The sequence below is a fragment of the Sitophilus oryzae genome, unplaced genomic scaffold, assembly GCF_002938485.1.
Source record: "Sitophilus oryzae breed Bouriz unplaced genomic scaffold, Soryzae_2.0 scaffold_1576_pilon_pilon, whole genome shotgun sequence".
NCBI lineage: Eukaryota > Metazoa > Arthropoda > Insecta > Coleoptera > Curculionidae > Sitophilus > Sitophilus oryzae.
This window is the reverse complement of record NW_022146254.1, coordinates 646996-664827: the sequence shown is the minus strand read 5'-3', so window position 1 is coordinate 664827 and position 17832 is coordinate 646996. Positions and strand designations below refer to the sequence as shown.

General features: G+C 30.7%; 1 protein-coding gene across 3 annotated transcripts in view; it reads left to right on the top strand.

Annotated features, from left to right (window-relative positions):
• Positions 1–17832, top strand: part of LOC115879151 (G protein-activated inward rectifier potassium channel 3-like) — a 104576-nt gene that overhangs the window by 35354 nt on the left and 51390 nt on the right. For 2 of the 3 annotated variants that reach the window (XM_030895828.1, XM_030895826.1), the window contains exons 1-3: positions 377–666; positions 10417–10742; positions 12383–12545. In XM_030895828.1, coding sequence (XP_030751688.1) covers positions 10610–10742; positions 12383–12545 — 296 coding nt within the window. In that variant the 5' untranslated portion in view covers positions 377–666; positions 10417–10609. Of the gene's footprint in view, positions 1–376; positions 667–10416; positions 10743–12382; positions 12546–17832 lie in introns of those variants that run through there. The other variant, XM_030895827.1, reaches the window with a different exon arrangement.

Genomic DNA, 17832 nt, shown 5'->3' with positions numbered 1-17832 from the left:
CGAGTTTACTCAAATATTGCCGAAGATAAGATATATTTCTGATCTTTTAAATCCAATTTACAGACTGACTTGATAACACAAATTTAATAATAATTTTTATAGACATTAATAGGATTTACATCTATGTAAGTTCATTCCATGTACATGAAAATTCTAAGAGAATCAAAATATATTTGCATAATTTTAAAACTGCTTCCAAAGCACGTGTACCATCTAAAAACGGAAAATACCAACATAAATTGTAAAATTACAGAAAAAATGCTTATCATAATAATATTTAAGCAAATATTTAATAAAGCATACGCGACATCTGTTCGCAGAGATATGTTACGACATTTCATATTTAATTTTTAATGTTAACTCAATAATAAACAGTGGTTATTATAAGTGGTCGCGAATAAGAATATGCGAAAAAGTTATGTATACAAAAATTAACCTAATAATTTTCCACAAATGCAGATTTTGGATACGGTATATATGCTTAAAAAATGATTGATTTTTTGATAGTTCCACTGGTTGATTTGTTCTTTATTGGTAATTGGGGGACTAAAGATTAGATATCTGTGATAAAGTGTTATTTTTGGTGAGCGTATTGATGTCAAAAGCATGTTTTTAATTAATTGGTTATGGTGAATAAGAGAATTAGATATTTCTGTATATGTTAAGGTAGGCTCAATTTGGTTTATTGATGTATAGAGTTTTTAAAAAGATTTTTTTTCAATCAAAATATTGATATTTAGATGAAATAAGTTTATGAATGGTTCACGATAGTTCACTTATAAAATAATATATTTTATATTTTTTTTATTAATTTTTAAATTTTTATATATATTTTGTTTATAAATGCTATATTACTTTCTATTGTAATCTCTGAACAATCTGTGAAATAAAGGCAATATCTATACTAATATATAAAATCCTTAAGTGACTTACTCACTGATTAATCACGATCCTGCTCAAACCACTCTACGTAAGAAGCTCAATTTTGGTATATAGGTTGATTCTAGGGTGTAGAGGTTCGATAAGAAGGGATTTTTCGAAATTCCAGTCTCAAGGGGGTCAATCCACCCCTCAAATATTACAATATTTTTTATTTAAAAAACGGTCAAGTTTCCGAAAAAACGCTTAAACACGTGTATATTTTATTTTTTTTTACCTATTTTAAGATTTTTTAAAAATGTATACAGGGTGTTTCGAGAAATCTGGTCATTGATTAATCACTATCCTGCTTAAAGCGCTTGACTTAAAAAGCTGATTTTTGGAAAACGGATTGACTTTAGGGTGTAGAGGTTCGAAGGGATTTTTCTAAACTCGAATTCTAAGAGGGTGAAACCACCCCCCACATATTAGAATATTTTTTTTTTAAAATAACTTAAAGTGTATGTAGTGATATTATTTTTTTAAGTTTTAGTTTGTGTAATGTAAATTGTAAAGAACCGTTATATATATTCTAACTTTTTATAAGTTATAAATCATAATAGAATAAGAATACCATGCAATCTAAGTAAAATTATTTAAGAAAAATAAGAATTGGCTATAACTAAATTTAACTATTCTAACATGTCTTGAAAACCGTTCTCTAAAAAACGTAACATTCACCGGCCAACGTATCCTCGAAAATGTATGGTCAAGAAAAGTTGAACCAATAATCCTACACGCTTTTCTTCATTTGAAGAATTCATATTTACAATTTTTATTTATTTTAATTTGCAAAATTTGGATGTGACAGCTTCACATTTATGCGAGCAAAGACGAATAAACTTGTTTCCATGGCTAACTAAGTGAAATTGTTTAAAAATGATAAGAATTGGCTATAACTCAGTAATTTTTCGAAGAAAACATATTATAGCTTATATCGCTGAAAAGCTTAAAAAATGGCGCTTTTTATGAAGCCATGGCGAACTATGGTTTCTATTTAAAAAAACCTATGTTTGTGTCATATGTCAAAAATGACAGGCTTTAGAAAAAAGCGGAGGACACATACTCATTAAGAATGTGATTACCTACAACTTTTATCTCAAAACTTTTTGTCTAAAATAGCTTATAATGGAATTAGGGACAATTTTTAAAATAGCCGAAATTTGTTTTTTTCAAAATATCTAGTAAGCCATAAACTTTTTCAAAAATCTGAAAGGCGCATATTTATGACCCCACAAAACTGCAATTCTTTCCCCATTTAACCGACTCTCTCCAGTAGTTTCCGAGATACCCATAGAGAACATCGTAGGAAACTCACCCTGTATATGATATCTAAATGAACAATCAGTCCAGATAAAAAAAATCAACTTTTAGCATCAACCGTTATTAAAAAAATCGATGGTATATTGGTATTCAATACTCAATCATCATCAATTCACCCTCGGGTTCACCTTATACAGGGTGTCCCAGAAATAAGTGCAAGTATTTTAACTGGTGGTATAGTTGAACCCTAGTAACACGCCTATGAGTTTTTTTGGCGAAAACAAAATTTTGAAAATTCGAAATTTTTTGAAAAAATTTTTGGATTTTTTTTTAGTTTTTAGTTTCTTTTGTCCAGATCTACCACCCCTTAAAATATTTGCACTTATTTCTGGGACACCCTGTATAAGGAAATAACTTTAAGGAATCACCAAATCAGAAATGTGTTAAAAATAACTCCCTTTTCAAAAACAATTCTCATGAAATTGTTTTGCACTTATTCGTTTAGATTCTGTGTATGTATATGGCATGGCTACGTTTATATTAACTATTTAAAAAATATTGGAAAACTATAAATTATATTTCCGCTGACGTAATAACATTGCAGTTTTATAGCATTTTATTATTTTTTAACTTTAGTCAGTTGGTTTTACATTTAAATTTACGATTATGTACTTACAACAGGATATTTTTATTAAAGGCACGTTCTAAGCCACTTTCTCCGTAAATAATGAAACTTACGTTAAACCGTTTGTTCTAAATTTAAAATGTTTTACCATCGATGAAGTAATAAAAGAATATTGCAGAAAATTTCTTGAAATTGCAATTCGAATATTTGACCGATTTTTAAAAATATATATAAATTTAGTTTTGAAACGGCGGAAACAGGATTTGAGTTATAAAGTTGTCAACAGAATTTGATTGATATGTGATATATGCTAAAAATAAGTATGTTCAATATTTAAGTATTTTATACTGGAAGTATGCATGCTGATTTGAAGCTAATAAAATTTGATTTCAAAATAGTGTAGCGCGTTTTTTGACATCATAAATACTTTATGTAGTGAACGGTTATCAAGAACCTTTCTTAAAAAAAATAAATGGTACGTACAAAACCAGGGTATAGTAATTTATATCAGCTTGATTTAAATCAAGATTTATGGATCTGGATTTAAATAAAAAATCAACTTTTTTAAAAACTTACGAATCAAAAAATAACTGTAAAAGTTATAAAAACTTTTCCTATAAAACCATAAAATAGTATTCCTATAATAAATATACTCCATATCTATTCATCAAATACAAAGTTACACTTGGTGTTTTAATGTTTAAATACTTTAATAAATGGAAAAAAATATTTGTAAAAGGTACACATAACATATAAAATATATACCTACGTAATATCTGTTCATCTATTAAAATGTTGGACCAATTTTTGAAGTTATTTCGTTCCAGATATCAGCAAAGGTTCCAGATATCAGCAAACTGCAAACTCTAGTGCAGAACTCGTTTCTTCTGATATCAGGTTATATTTTTATTCCCGAAGACCATAATCAACGTCAAAAAATATGCAGTTGTCAAAACTGTTTTATATCCTTTTTGAAACAGCTCAATATTGATCAAGCTAACTTCTGCCTTCCCTAATTTATCTTCTAGTTAATTTCAAATGTCTACAGACATTTTGTTCTGCAATAAATATTTTGCACTTTGACCAATATGTATGTTACGGTTAAAGTCCGATGTCCGGTTAATGTCGACATTAACAGGTTAATGTTTGGGTTAGGTTATGTTTTTGGTTGTTTTGTTGTGTGTTATTCTTGAGATTAACCGGGTAATGTCGACATTAACCGGACATCGGACCTTAACCGTAACATATATATTATATATGGTAGTAATTATATTCTTGACTTAAGAGAGTCATGACTATTTCCAAAATTAATCCCTTTAGTCAAAAACAAGCGATTTTTTTGTGGAAATGGGCATAGGGGCATCGGCAAAATTTACAGTATAAAATATATCGGTGACTAATGTGGAAGAACGACACGCGCCGTAGAAATGTTAATATTATCGATATCGGATTCGAAGATTTAGCCATTTAGAATAGAAAATTGATTAAAATAAAAAAAATCCGAGTTAAAAAAAACTGAAAAATCATTTTTTTTAAATATCTTGATTTTTTTGGACCCTGTACCAATTATTATGCGGTTATTTGTAAAATAGAAATATTCGATGATTTTTTTTGGCCATAATCATCATCATTTTCAGCTTATTCAACCATTTCCAATTATGGTGTAGTCTCCCTCACATATTTAGATACTCTCTTTGTAGTTGGACCTATTGTTGTATATTGTTGGCTATGCGGGCCCAAGTTATCCCTGCTAATTTTCTAATATTCCCATCTCAGGTTCGGTCTTCTTCTAGGTGTCTTAATTCCTCTTGGGTACCATGCTGTAATTTTTATGGTCCATCTGTTGTCCGCAGGTGTCACTGCTCATTGCCATTTGATGATTCGTGATCATCTGTCATTCCCTAGGTTTTTTGTTATATTGATTCTATTCCTTTATGGTTTCTAATGGTTATACCCAGCATATTTCACTCCATTGAGCATTGTGCGGGCTGCAGTTTCTTTATGATGTCCGTTTTAAGTGTCCAGATTTCGCACGAGAGGTCATGTCTAGTATTACACATTGGTCGAATGTTTTCTTCTTATATTGTTCTTCCATATGTATTCCATGCTAACTTAATTCTTCTGTTGATTTCTGGTAATAAAGATTCCAAGCTGCGTATTAGTTGTCCCAAATTATTTTTCTACTATTTCCAGTGTTGTGCTATTTATTAGAATATCTTTCCCCCTTTCCACTAATTAGTTGCACATTTCTTTAGTTTTTTGCTAAATTCATTTTGAGACCAACATTTTTTTTGGTATTTGATAGTATTAGCACCGAATATTAACTAGTAAAAACTACCTAATAAAAACTAGCCTGCGCGCTGGCAATCAAAGAAACTATCAGTCCAGAGTGCTACCACTTACAATCTTCACATGAATTTTAGTTTAAATGTCCAATTTCACAGCATGTTTTAACTGGTACTACCGATTGATCAAAATCTTTTCTTTAAAATTAAGTGGAGTTGCATTCTAGGCTTAAAAATGATGATGATTCCGCACTAGTACTTTTCATGCCAATTTTATTCTTCTGTTAAGAATTCCGAAGTACCTCATAAACCAGAATTGTTTATCAATTTTATTAACAATGACGTAACTGTGACTAATTTCTATACCTATGTACATGATCATAGTATTATTTAGATTTATCTTAAGTCCTACTTCATTGCTGATGGTATTAAGCTCATTGGAATAGCTACAGGACTATAGAAACTTTATAGCTATAATAAAATGACGTTATCAACAAGTCTTTAGACCATTATTCTTCCAATATAATTGGTTAAAAATGTTCTCCGATATACTTATCCATACGATAGAGATGTAATATACAGGGTGGTTCGAATTGTATTCCGGAAACTTCGGCAGCTTATTCTGCAGATAAAATTAAGTAAAAAAAGTTCGTATAAAAGTATGTACTAAAATGCTAAGTTGCGGAGATAGAGGGTGTAGAAGTTTCATTTTTATTTCGACTATTTCCAAATAATTTTTGAAGTAACATCAATATTTAGATGAAGGTGTCTGAGAGTTTTTTGATATGAGAAATTTGATTTTGATGTCAATATAACTCTTACTTGTAGAGGGCGCCACCTACATATTCTTTAACTGGTCTAAATAGTAATAAATTTTTATCCGTACCTGTATAAAACTACTGAGCAAAAAAGTATGCATTTGCGACGTTTTTTACGTAAAAATGGTCTCTTGGAAAAAATCGCTACGAGTAATATTTCTCGAGATATTTGGAATCGAACTTATCAATATCTGTCATCATTGACATAAATAAAACCTGTTGACTAAATAGTTATTAGACTGAAGTCATAAATTTGAAAGGTTTTTGTGCCAAAAGTTCAACAGAAACTGTTTTATCATCATTTTTTCGAAGAAAAATTTATGATTAATTTAAATAAAAATTTCCCAAATGTATTATTTCAGTCAAAATAACTATCTACTCAACGGCAACGTGTTTATTTTTTGTTAATAATGACATGCATTGACTATTTCCATTCTAAATTTCTTGAGAACGGATGCTCGTAGCGATTTTTACCAAGAGATATTTTATACGTAAAAAATCACGGAAATGTATATTTTTTCACTCAGTAGTTTTATACAGGTACGGACAAAAAGTTATTACTCTTAAAAACAATTAAAACACATGTAGGTGGCGCCCACTACAAATAGGAGTCATATTGACATCAAAATCAAATTTATTAGGTCAAAAAACTCACAGACACCAATTTTCATCCAAATATTGACGTTATTTCAGAAATTAATTGGAAAAAATCGAAATAAAAATGAAAATTCTATACTCTGTATCTTCGAAACTAAGCATTTTAGGACAAACATTTATACGAACCTTTTTACTTATTTTTATCTGTAGAATATGCTGCCGAAGTTTCCGAAATATAGTTCGGACCACCCTGTATATCTCTAATAATTATAGTTATAGTTTATATTTAATGATAATGGTATAGAAAATGAATGTAGTGAAATAGTATTAGGAAATAGGTTTATTTTCTTGGTAAATGTTAAATAAAGTGTTATATGGTTAATATATAAAGAATGAAAAAAAAAAAGAAGATGAAAAAGTGTCTGATGTTAAAAGCGATTAACGACTTGAGAAATAAGTATTTAATGTTTTTAAGAGAAAGTCAATTGTTTATGATGTTCTGTTCTACTTACGTCGAGTGATTACACATGTTTCATGTGTAAATGCTATAAATCCGTTTTAACGAAGCATAAAATAATTTTTTATTAAAAACTTCAATTAAGAAAATATCAAGAACAATATTTAGTTCAATTTAAGTTGTATGTTTTTGAAAACTAAAAATCGTGAGAAAATAACATTATTTCTAAAAAATAGAAATACAAAATATCTCGGTCATAGACTTAAATGTTAAGTATACGATCGACAAAAAAATGTTTTAACTTTAATCTTTACCATCCATTAAAATAAGTATTTAGGGTCGTTAAAACCACCAGTATTTATTTTAGGTAATTAAAATTTAAAATAATGCCTGTATTAACATTTATATAGAGTCTTTCAGAGAAATTCATAATACATATGCAAACCAATATTTATTCTACCGCCTCTCTAAAACCACCGCCTCTCATAGTCACTTATCGGGATTTTAGACTTTTTGATCTTGGCCGTTTCTACTCAGATTTAGTGAATTTGCCTTTAAATAATATTTTCTATCTTCAAAATATTAATGACAAAATAAAATTATTCAATGACTATCTATTGAATTTATATGATCAACATGCCCCTATTAGAAATGCTAGAATCACCAAAAAACGCACACCATGGCTGACTCAAAATATAAAATGCCTTATGCGTCTTCGAGATAAGGCATTAACCAAATATAAAAAACAAAAAACGTCCAACAACTGGGAATGCTACAGACAACTCCGTAACCAGGTGTCTATAGCCATAGAAAATGAAAAGAAAGTTTATCTTGAAAACAACTTTCAGCTGGGAGATTCTAAAAATAATTGGAAATTGCTTAAAGAACTTGACATTCATACTAAATCTGCTAGGATTACTATCCCTCCCCAACTCGGTAACGCTGAAGAAATAAATATGTTCTTCATAAACTCTTCAAACTCTTCAGCCCCGGATCCTGACATGTTGGCATTCTACCAACATAATATAAAACAAGGTAGCGGAGATTTTCATTTCCCCTTAGCCACAACTGATGAGGTTTGTTCTGCTCTCTTTTCTATTAAATCAGAGGCTATAGGAATGGATGGAATTGGTCTCTCTATGATATTAAATTGTTGTCCTTACATTATTCCGTTTATTGTTCACTTGGTAAACTACTGCATTGAAACGGCTTCTTTCCCGAGCATCTGGACAAGTTCCTTTTTATTACCAATTCCTAAGGTTGCATCGCCCACCCAACTATCGGAACTTAGGCCTATAAGCATATTGCCCACTATGTCTAAAATAGTTGAAAGAATTCTAGAGGGACAGATCAGAAATTATGTTGATAAATATAATTTATTACCTTCTTTTCAGTCCGGTTTTCGCAGAGATTATAGCTGCGCCACAGCTCTATTAAAGGTGACGGATGACATATTGCAAGCAGCGGATCGTGGTGAACTCACAACACTTGTCTTGCTTGACTATTCTAAGGCCTTCGACAGATTAAACCACCAATTACTTCTGGCTATATTGCAACACCTGGGATTTAAAAACGATGCTTGTAAACTTATCAAAAGTTATCTCACTGGAAGAAGTCAAGCAGTAAAAATCCAAGGACAACAATCTACCTCTAAATGCGTTACAAGTGGTGTGCCTCAAGGTTCCATACTTGGGCCATTGCTATTTACCCTATACACGTCTCAGCTCACCTGCAATTTAAAATATGCTTCTATTCATCTATATGCTGATGACACACAATTGTACCTGTCCTTCCCTCCTTCCGAAATTTTAGTAGCAAATGAGAAATTATCCTCTGATTTGGCTCTCCTCTGTAATATTTCTAAGGCGCACTCCCTGGAACTAAATCCAAAAAAATGCCAACTCCTACTTTTTGGACGGTCCCAATGCAGAGATAGACATGAAAATTTTGTCAAAATAAGCCTGGAGAATGAAGTGTTGAAATGTACTCATGTGGCAAAAAACCTAGGGTTATTCATGGATGTTCGCTTAAGGTTTACAGAGCATATTGACAATTGTATTAAGAAGGCGTTCATTAATTTAAAATTAATATATCGGAGTAAACACCTGCTGAACAGTAACATGAAGAAAATGCTTTGTGACAGCCTTGTTCTGTCACATTTCACGTTTTGTGACGTGCTCTACAGTTCATGCTTACTGTCACGTGACCAAAAGCGAATACAGTATATTCAAAATTATTGTGTGCGAATGATATCTGGGTTGAGAAAATACGATACAGGCATTAGCGCAAAACTGAAAGAAATTAAGTGGCTAGATATGAGTGAGAGAAGACGATTACATAGTCTAGTCCTTTATAATAAAATCATCTTTAAAAAACAACCTGAATACTTGTACCAAAAAATAAAATTTAGATTTGAGGCGCACAATCTAGATCTCCGGCATAAATTCTTGTTAACACCGCCTAAGCATAAAACGACCCTTTTTGAAAGGTCATTTAGCTATAACATAGCAGCTCTCTACAATGATGTCCCTATCAATTTAAAAAGTGCCCCGCCTGAAAAGTTCAGATTGGAAGCTAAAAGACTGATAATAAGCCACGTTTCTTGATAAGTACATTATATTACATATCTATATTTTTTATTATTTTTTTTTTGGTTGGTGCTTGTTGGATGTAAGCGGTTTAATTGTAAACTTTAAGATAGACTGTTTTCTTTTTTTTTGTAATTGAATTTATTGCAGCTCTTTTTTTTGGAAAAAGTAGCAGGGTTTCTTTCTCTATGAATTTATAGGATTGAATATGCATTGTATATTATATGTTTTTTTTTGTAAATGTATAGGTTAAGATAGGAAGCAATGCTTCAACTTCGCCTTTTGTAATACTTATGGATTACAATAAAGACTATTTATTATTATTATTATTATTATTATTCTACATATTTTTTTATAAAAAGGTTAACTTTCTAAGTAGTCTCAAATTAAAATTGATTTTTTCTACAAATATTTTTAATATTTAAATCTAGCATAAATATGAAAGAAACTACTATCATAATCATTACAATAAAAAAACAAACATATTTTAAGTTATGTTGTAGAGCAAGCTTCATGGTTGCCAATTTTAAAATTGCTCTTAATAATATAATAGCTTCCTTAATCAAACTTTTAAAAAAGGATAACATGCCGTTCATTGTTTAAACTTTTGTTACAATGGTTTCTGCGTATGTACATGTTAGAATTTTTAATGTAAATAGCCACACTGAATTTGTTAGCTATTGTTATTCTGAAATAATTAAATATGACGATTTTGATTGTCAGACAGATTGAAGAGATGACTCTGAATGTTAATAATATCTAAAAATATTAAAGAATATATAGTTTAATATTATAAAATTGTTAATAATTATTTACAGGGGTGAAACTAAAACATTTTAATAATATTCTATTGTTTTTTTTTCAGATAGAATTATTAACCTGCTACCGGATGTCTTCCAATCGTCAAAATCGAGTCTGTGATAGCTGAGAGCAAAGAAAAGCGCTTTTTTACTGTGATTTTTATCTATTAGTTCTTTAGATAACAGTTTTAAAAATTAAAAGGGAATAATAATTTCTGTGTGCAATTTAAATTTTGTCGATTACGGTGATTTTTCCTAATGACAATGACGCACAGTAACACTACGGAAGAGAGAAGCCAAGAAATGTTGGGCCAAAAGCTTTTAGAAGATGTGAAAACTGAACAACCCAGCAAATTTGGAAGGAGTTGTAGTCAGCGTCATAAACTATTGTGTAAGTATATGCAAACGTCTTTATCTTAATTAGTGTTGAGTGTGCAAGACCATGACCTAGACTCCTTGGTTTTGGCGTTTTGGTCTAGCAGTTTAATAAGTAGACTTGGTCTTGGTGTTGCAGTAAACTCTTACAAGTCTTGCACTTCTATAATAGATTTGTTTACTAGAGGTACTTTGTACATAGAAAATATTTAAATAAATAGTATTTTAAGAAATCTAATGTAAAAAAACTTCAAATAAAGAAAGAACAATACTTGTCAATTTTTTTACTCTATGATTATGCCTTTTTAAAAATTCAAAGCACGTAACATCAATTTAAACATTTTAAGTGTTTTGGTTTCACCTTATTAGCCAACCTTCAATATTTAGCGATTGTTATCGACAAAAAGCAATATATCTATCTAATGTCAGAAGGTACGTCAAGGTTTAAATAGTATCTATAAACTCGAAATCTAGATGATTTTTATATTTGACATTGTTTTTTATTTTTACTTCCTAGAAAAACCCAATTAAATTTGAAGGGTTTGTGAATGGTTAGATAAATATTTTTAGATATTCTTCTTTTAAACTCTAAAATTTAGTCTCTTAGAGCTTTATTTTAGAAGTTATACGTTATAGTTATAACTGAAAAAAAATCAGATAGACATATTTATTTATTTATATTTTATTAGTTCATTTAGACATTTTTTTATGGATGTACTTAAACAGCCGTTAAACCGTAGCCTACTAAAATGCCGTTAATAGATATTGTGACGTCGTTCATGTCGGCGGAAAGTAATGCCTAGCCATAAGCATATTGCAAGGCACCTGTGGCTCCGTGGCTGAGGCTATCGGTTCGTGAGCGAATGGTCCGGGGTTCAAATCTCACGCTGACCAACACTTTTTTTAAAAGTGCATTGGTTTCACTTTTTTTGGTTGGATTGGTTTAGTTATTTGGCGGGTTGGTTAGCGTGGTTATTTGGAGGATGTTAATTCATTGGTTAGTTCGTTATTTGGTGGGGTTGGTTGGTTTTTACTAATTTATATTTGTTTTTTATTTTTTTTATCAGTGTCGAGGTTAGTTGCGTTGGTTAAGTTGGTTATTTGGTGGGGTGGATAGCTTTGGTTAGTCCTTATATAATTTCTATATTTCATAAAGCCGTCAAGTGCGTCACATGAACGACGTCATACCTATTAACGGCATTTTAGTAAGCTACCGTTTAACGGCAGTTTAAGTATAGCCTTTTTTATTTATTTGAGCTTCATTCAGAACCTTGCAATTCGTGGAATAAATTAGTGGTTTCAATTACACTTTATATTTTTTAGTTTACGATCATTCACAATGTTTTGAAAAACAATTAAAAATAAGAAAATATCCAAGCAACAGTTTGCGTTAGAGAGTGGTATCCATAGAAAAAGCCTAATATTTAGCTTGTAAAACAATCAACTTTTTCAATCAAAGGCCATTTCTCGCAAATTTTGAAGTATAATTAGTGGAAAAAGGAAAAGTTTGATAACTTTTTCTACTAATTCAAAATGTCTACCACTAATTTTGACGGTAATTGAAACCACTAATTTGGAGGTTCTAAATGAAGCTTTATACTGCAAAGTACATATTATGTACAATAGAAATTGATGGGAAATTTAATTTATTTACAGCTAATCGTTCAGCACCTACATTAGTACTGCCAGCCAATCAAATTTGTGCACCTGCTAAACTTGATAGGAGAAGATCCGATAATAGCTTACTTGGTTCCTTAAACAGATTCCGCCTGTCCATAGGGAGTGGATCCAAAGACCTCCCTACACACGTATGGAGCAGGTAAATTATTAAATAACTTTTGCTGTTTTGTAATATATTATTGTGGTAAAACTGATTAATTCCACCTCTCATATAAACTGTCAATCAAATTATATTTTATCGCAGTAAATTTTTTTGTTCAGTATTAGTGGGCCCTTACAATGCTGCAAACACTGCGTCCTGTAAGGCCTATCGTGTTTATCCCCTCTATGTGTCTGTACCCATCAGTGCTCTGCACCAGCGTGTGCAGGTCCTTACTAGGATGGGAGCATAGTTCCTTCCGTTCTAGCCTTGCTTCACCAAATAGAAAGTGTCGCTTGCGATCTCGACCCTCTCACTGACATATTATGTGCTTTGCTGTTTGAGGATCTTTATCGCAGAATATGTAGCAGAGACTTTCTTGATACAGGTTGAGCTTGATCAGATAGCATTTTACTTCCATATATCTTGTCAAGAGACCTGTTAGTAATCCACACTTTCCTTTGTGGTTTTAGAATGAGGTTTTGAATGAAGGCCTTGCTATGCCTGTGCTTCTATTTCTGTTTCTCCAGTGGACAGTGGTTTTCTTCGTTCAGCGTTACTACGGGTTATTTATTTAGATATTCCCAGTTTTAGCTCTGGATATGAGTCTGATGATCGTTGCCTTGTCAGTTCATCGGCTTTTTTCGCAGTACCACTTGCGTCATCTAATAGTTTCTCTTCTTTGATATATCTATACAACATTTTGACAAGGTCACATCTCTATTCTCTGTAAAATTTGTTTAATTATCCAATCCATGAGACATAAATAATTCAAGATCACGAATATCACACATCGATTGTCATTTTCTCAATCATATTTTTATGTCGTATTGCTGATTTTATTACTTTAAATGTATTACAGTTGTGGGTTGGAACCTTTGGTGTTCCACAGCAAAGTAAAAGACTAAATCACCACAATACACCAAAACAATTTTACTTTTACACTGGACGCGCGTCTCGCTAACCATGTTAGCATCATCAGCAGATGATTTTTTTATGAAAATTTATTTTACTTTAAATGTAATTTTACTAATTTTATTTTTGTTTGTTTTTCTAAATAACTCTTTTCTAAGAGTTATTTAAACATGAATCTGTAATTGGCTTGTCCTCTCTTGCTTTTAATAGGTTAATCTATTTGCAAGGTAAATAAAGAGTCTAGAAATCCCAAGATATTACTTAAGTACCAAACCAAATCTACAAGCTTATTAGAAAATTTCTGAGAGTGAAAAGTTTTGTGTTTTAGTATAATTTCAACCATTTCTTTTGATTATTTGTGATAAAATGATCTATCCTGCTATCAAAGCGTTTACCATCTACCTATTATATCGTCGGCTTTATGACGAAAAGGCGTATCTCGATTTTTGCTACTTTTCAGGAGAGCAATTTAAAGAAAATCACTTACTTTATTTGGCCAATAAATGTAAAGTCTTTAATTTTTTAATAGTGTTTTTGTATTAACACTTAAACGGAGACATTCAGGAATCGTTCTGAAGATAAATTGTGCGTAAATTCTAATAAATAATTTCTTTTTAGTTGTTTAATAGAGATAGGTCTTTTTGTTATAATAATAATAAATTTATTTCCGAACGAATAGTACGGCCATGTAAAATAAAATGAAAAATGATGGTAAAGTGTTCTTAATAAGGAAAAATAATACAATATTCACATTATGGAATACATACAAGAAAATACAATACATATATACAGAAAAAATTTGAAAATCATCAAAAAATCAGAAACAAATATTTTTAAATACTTTTATTCGCGTTGGATTAGATCAACTGAAAACAAAGACAATTTTCATTCCAGAAGCAAAGACAATAATCAATTAAAATACAGTTATCTAGCTCATTTTAATAATATTGATTTTTATACAAAAATACATTTTTTTAACTAATATATTTTTAGTAATTATTCAGTTAATTGAGAGCATTAATACAAGGCATTTAAACTCACGGTCCATTTAATAAAAACCAAACTAAACAAAAACAAAACATGTTTCTTCATTCGTGTCTTTTTGATACAAATAACTGTGGACTAACAGTTTCTGTTTTCCCTGTTCAATGATAACAAATTCGACTTCCATTCTACGTGTTTATGCAGGATGATGATAGGCACAATAAATAAAAATTTTCCAAAAATTGACAGGGTGTAACGTAAGGTTCTGAAGACTGGTCAATAAAACAACAACTGCAGGAAATATTATCTTTTTTATTTTCCACGCTGATAGTTGTAAGTGTGGTTTAGTAAAAGTTCTACAAAGTTCTAAAATAAATTATAATTATTAGGGAACCGAGTTAAGGGTTGTAAATCAATTTCTTACACCAGGTTTATACCCCAAAATAATAAGAATATAATATATTTGGTAATAAGTCGAAAACCAAATGCTGTTAACACTTGTAGCGGTATAAATAAAATGGCGATCACCCGAATTCCATTATTGCAAAAAAGCGAAATTTATAAATTGAACTACCAGGGCCATCTATATATTTGTTTATAAGAAACCTAATGTTAACATACAGAATAGTTACATAACATAATGTTAAATCAGGTTTAACATTATATTAAATTAATGTATTATATTTAATATTTCCCACATATTTTATAAATTATACTACAAGAGATGACAATGCCAATGGCCTGACAATGATAATGCGATAAAAATTATTGTATTTTTCGGGCAAGTTTTTGGTTCGCTAAAATGTTCTTAGGGAAATTATAATTTCGGGAATTTTTCCAATAGGGCAATTTTCGTTTCGTTGTTGTTCGATCAATTTTTCTTCGGCCATTTATTCTCGGACAATCTTTTGCATACCCGATACAGCTATGTGCAGAGTCTAGCTGATTCTAACAATGGTTTTTGGCAAAAAAAACAGACTCAAAATCACACTGTAAAAGAGAGCTGCTGCCATGATAGAAGTTTTATTTTGTCCCAAGCAACCATCAGAAAATAATTAGGTAGAATGGTGTGATTTTCTCTAGCATGCATTTTCATAACTTAAAACAAAAGGACCTATTTCAAATTCCATCTTTCTTGTAGTATAACAATTGATATAATAAAGAGCCCTATCTCAACATACGTCTCTTCGTCATAACGAAGAATTGTAGTATTTGAGATGGGGCAAATTTTTAAACGAATATAAAATGAAAAAGGTACAATATTGAGATGCGCAAATTCGCTATGTTAAAATATGACCCATTGGGCATGTCATGACGTTGATATCTCAAAATCGCCAAAAATCGAGATACGCCTTTTCGTCATAAAGCCAACGATATGTATAAATGAATTTTGGGGGAACAAACTAATATAGGTAGAATATTTATTTTTATCGGTTATATACAGGGTGTCCCAATATTTCGAAGATATAGAACTACTACGTATTTTCGTAATTAAAATAGAGGGCATCAAACTTTAAAAAATAAACACGTTTTTTTTTTGATATTTTAAGAACCGTTTTTCGATTTGAATGAGATTTTGTGTGTCTATGTTTCGCTAAGTGCTTTAATATTTGACTTTTACAAAAACCAAGAAGAAATACGGAAAGGCTGAAAACTACTCCCACCCCTATATAAATTTTAGTATAAATATTTTCCAACTTCACCGACGACAGATTTTCTTCTATATTTCGATTTCAGAATATTGTTACAAAGTAGTTAGCGAAGATTTTAGTTTCGCACACGAGGAACCTCATCAGAACTACGACAAGGCTACGAATAATAGAAGGTTATGAAATATCAATAGGAATTTGAGCTGTCGTGACATTGACCCTGTGTTTGTATTTTGAAGTTCACATTAAATTTCGATACAACCTTCACAACCTTGCATTTTCTATGCTTGACCCACTTTATCAAAACCTGAACTGATTTATATCTGGAAGGAAATTCAAATCAATCGCTTGAGTATTTTTTTAATAAATATTTATATGTGTATGAAAATATCTGACACAGAGAACGTATTATTGGATATAGTAGCCAGACTAGCTCTCGGTACGTCACCCTGTATACACAATGGACGAATATACAGTAATGCACAAAAAAATTGTATTTAATACCGAATACCTTTAGCGGACAGGTCAAAAATTACTCTATTTTTCAACAAGCTTTGTATCACTTTTTTTTAGTTTTTATTTATATATTTAATAAAGTTTTAAGTTCAAAGTACTGTAAGAGATTATACCGTAAAATAAAAAAAGTACCGTTATAACTGTTAGAACTGCTGGTTTATTTTATATTTCTTTATAGTATTATTATACTATCTAATGTTTTGAAAAGATTGTTGTAAATCCTTTAGGAACGATAACCAAAGGTAGCAAACTGATCTTTGTTTAAACAAATTCAAATTTATTTTGATAAACAAACGTAATTACTACAAAGAAATTTGTTTGGACGTTTTTACTTTGGCGAAGTACACGTGGAGTAAGTTAGTTAATTATTTTAAGAACACGCTCTCATCCTTTTTGCCGAGGTTGAAAGTTATATTAGTTTGTTTTGCAAATAAATGTGTGACGTACATTTGTGGTGTAAGTTACTTACCTACACCATACACGCTTGTAACACACGCTTATAAACGTTTGTTACCAGCAAACCAGCAAGCAGGCAACCTGCTTTCTTTGTGTCCGCACTCTTACAGTACATTGCAAAGTAGCATGTGCAAAATAACAAAATAAATTAACATAAATAATAGAAACATTACAAAACACAAAAACAAGAAAGAAGAGGATTAACCATAATAAACCATAGAATAAAGTCGCATATGAGGCTGATATCAGTATCAGCGTCATATGTAGAGAGTGGCTCGAATTCGATGCTCATCATTGGGATTTCGGAAACCGTAAGAGATACAGGATCGGTTAAATGGAGATAAAGTTGCGCAATTTGATGCTCAATAAAATGCCTTATTGCATTTTGAAAAATTCCGAATACTTCCGAATATATTCGAAAAAAAAAGGAATTTTCAATTTTGTTTTCTTTTCTTTCCTGGCTTTATTTGTTAAGATAACTTAAAATGAAAAACACATTTTCATGGCCACTTTTTCTGCTTTATAACTCTGTGTGATTAAATATTGACTCTAACGTTTTGGCTTCTGGCGACCATCATCAACTTAATTTTTTTAAATACGGACCTGATTTTTTTTTTCAATTTAATTAAATCCTTTCATCACTCTTAAAACACTATACAGGGTGTCCTAAAAATAAGTGCAAATATTTTAACTGGTAGAATAGTTCAACACCAGAAACACGCCTAAGAGGTTTTTTCCGCGAAAAAAAAAATTAAATTCGAAATTTT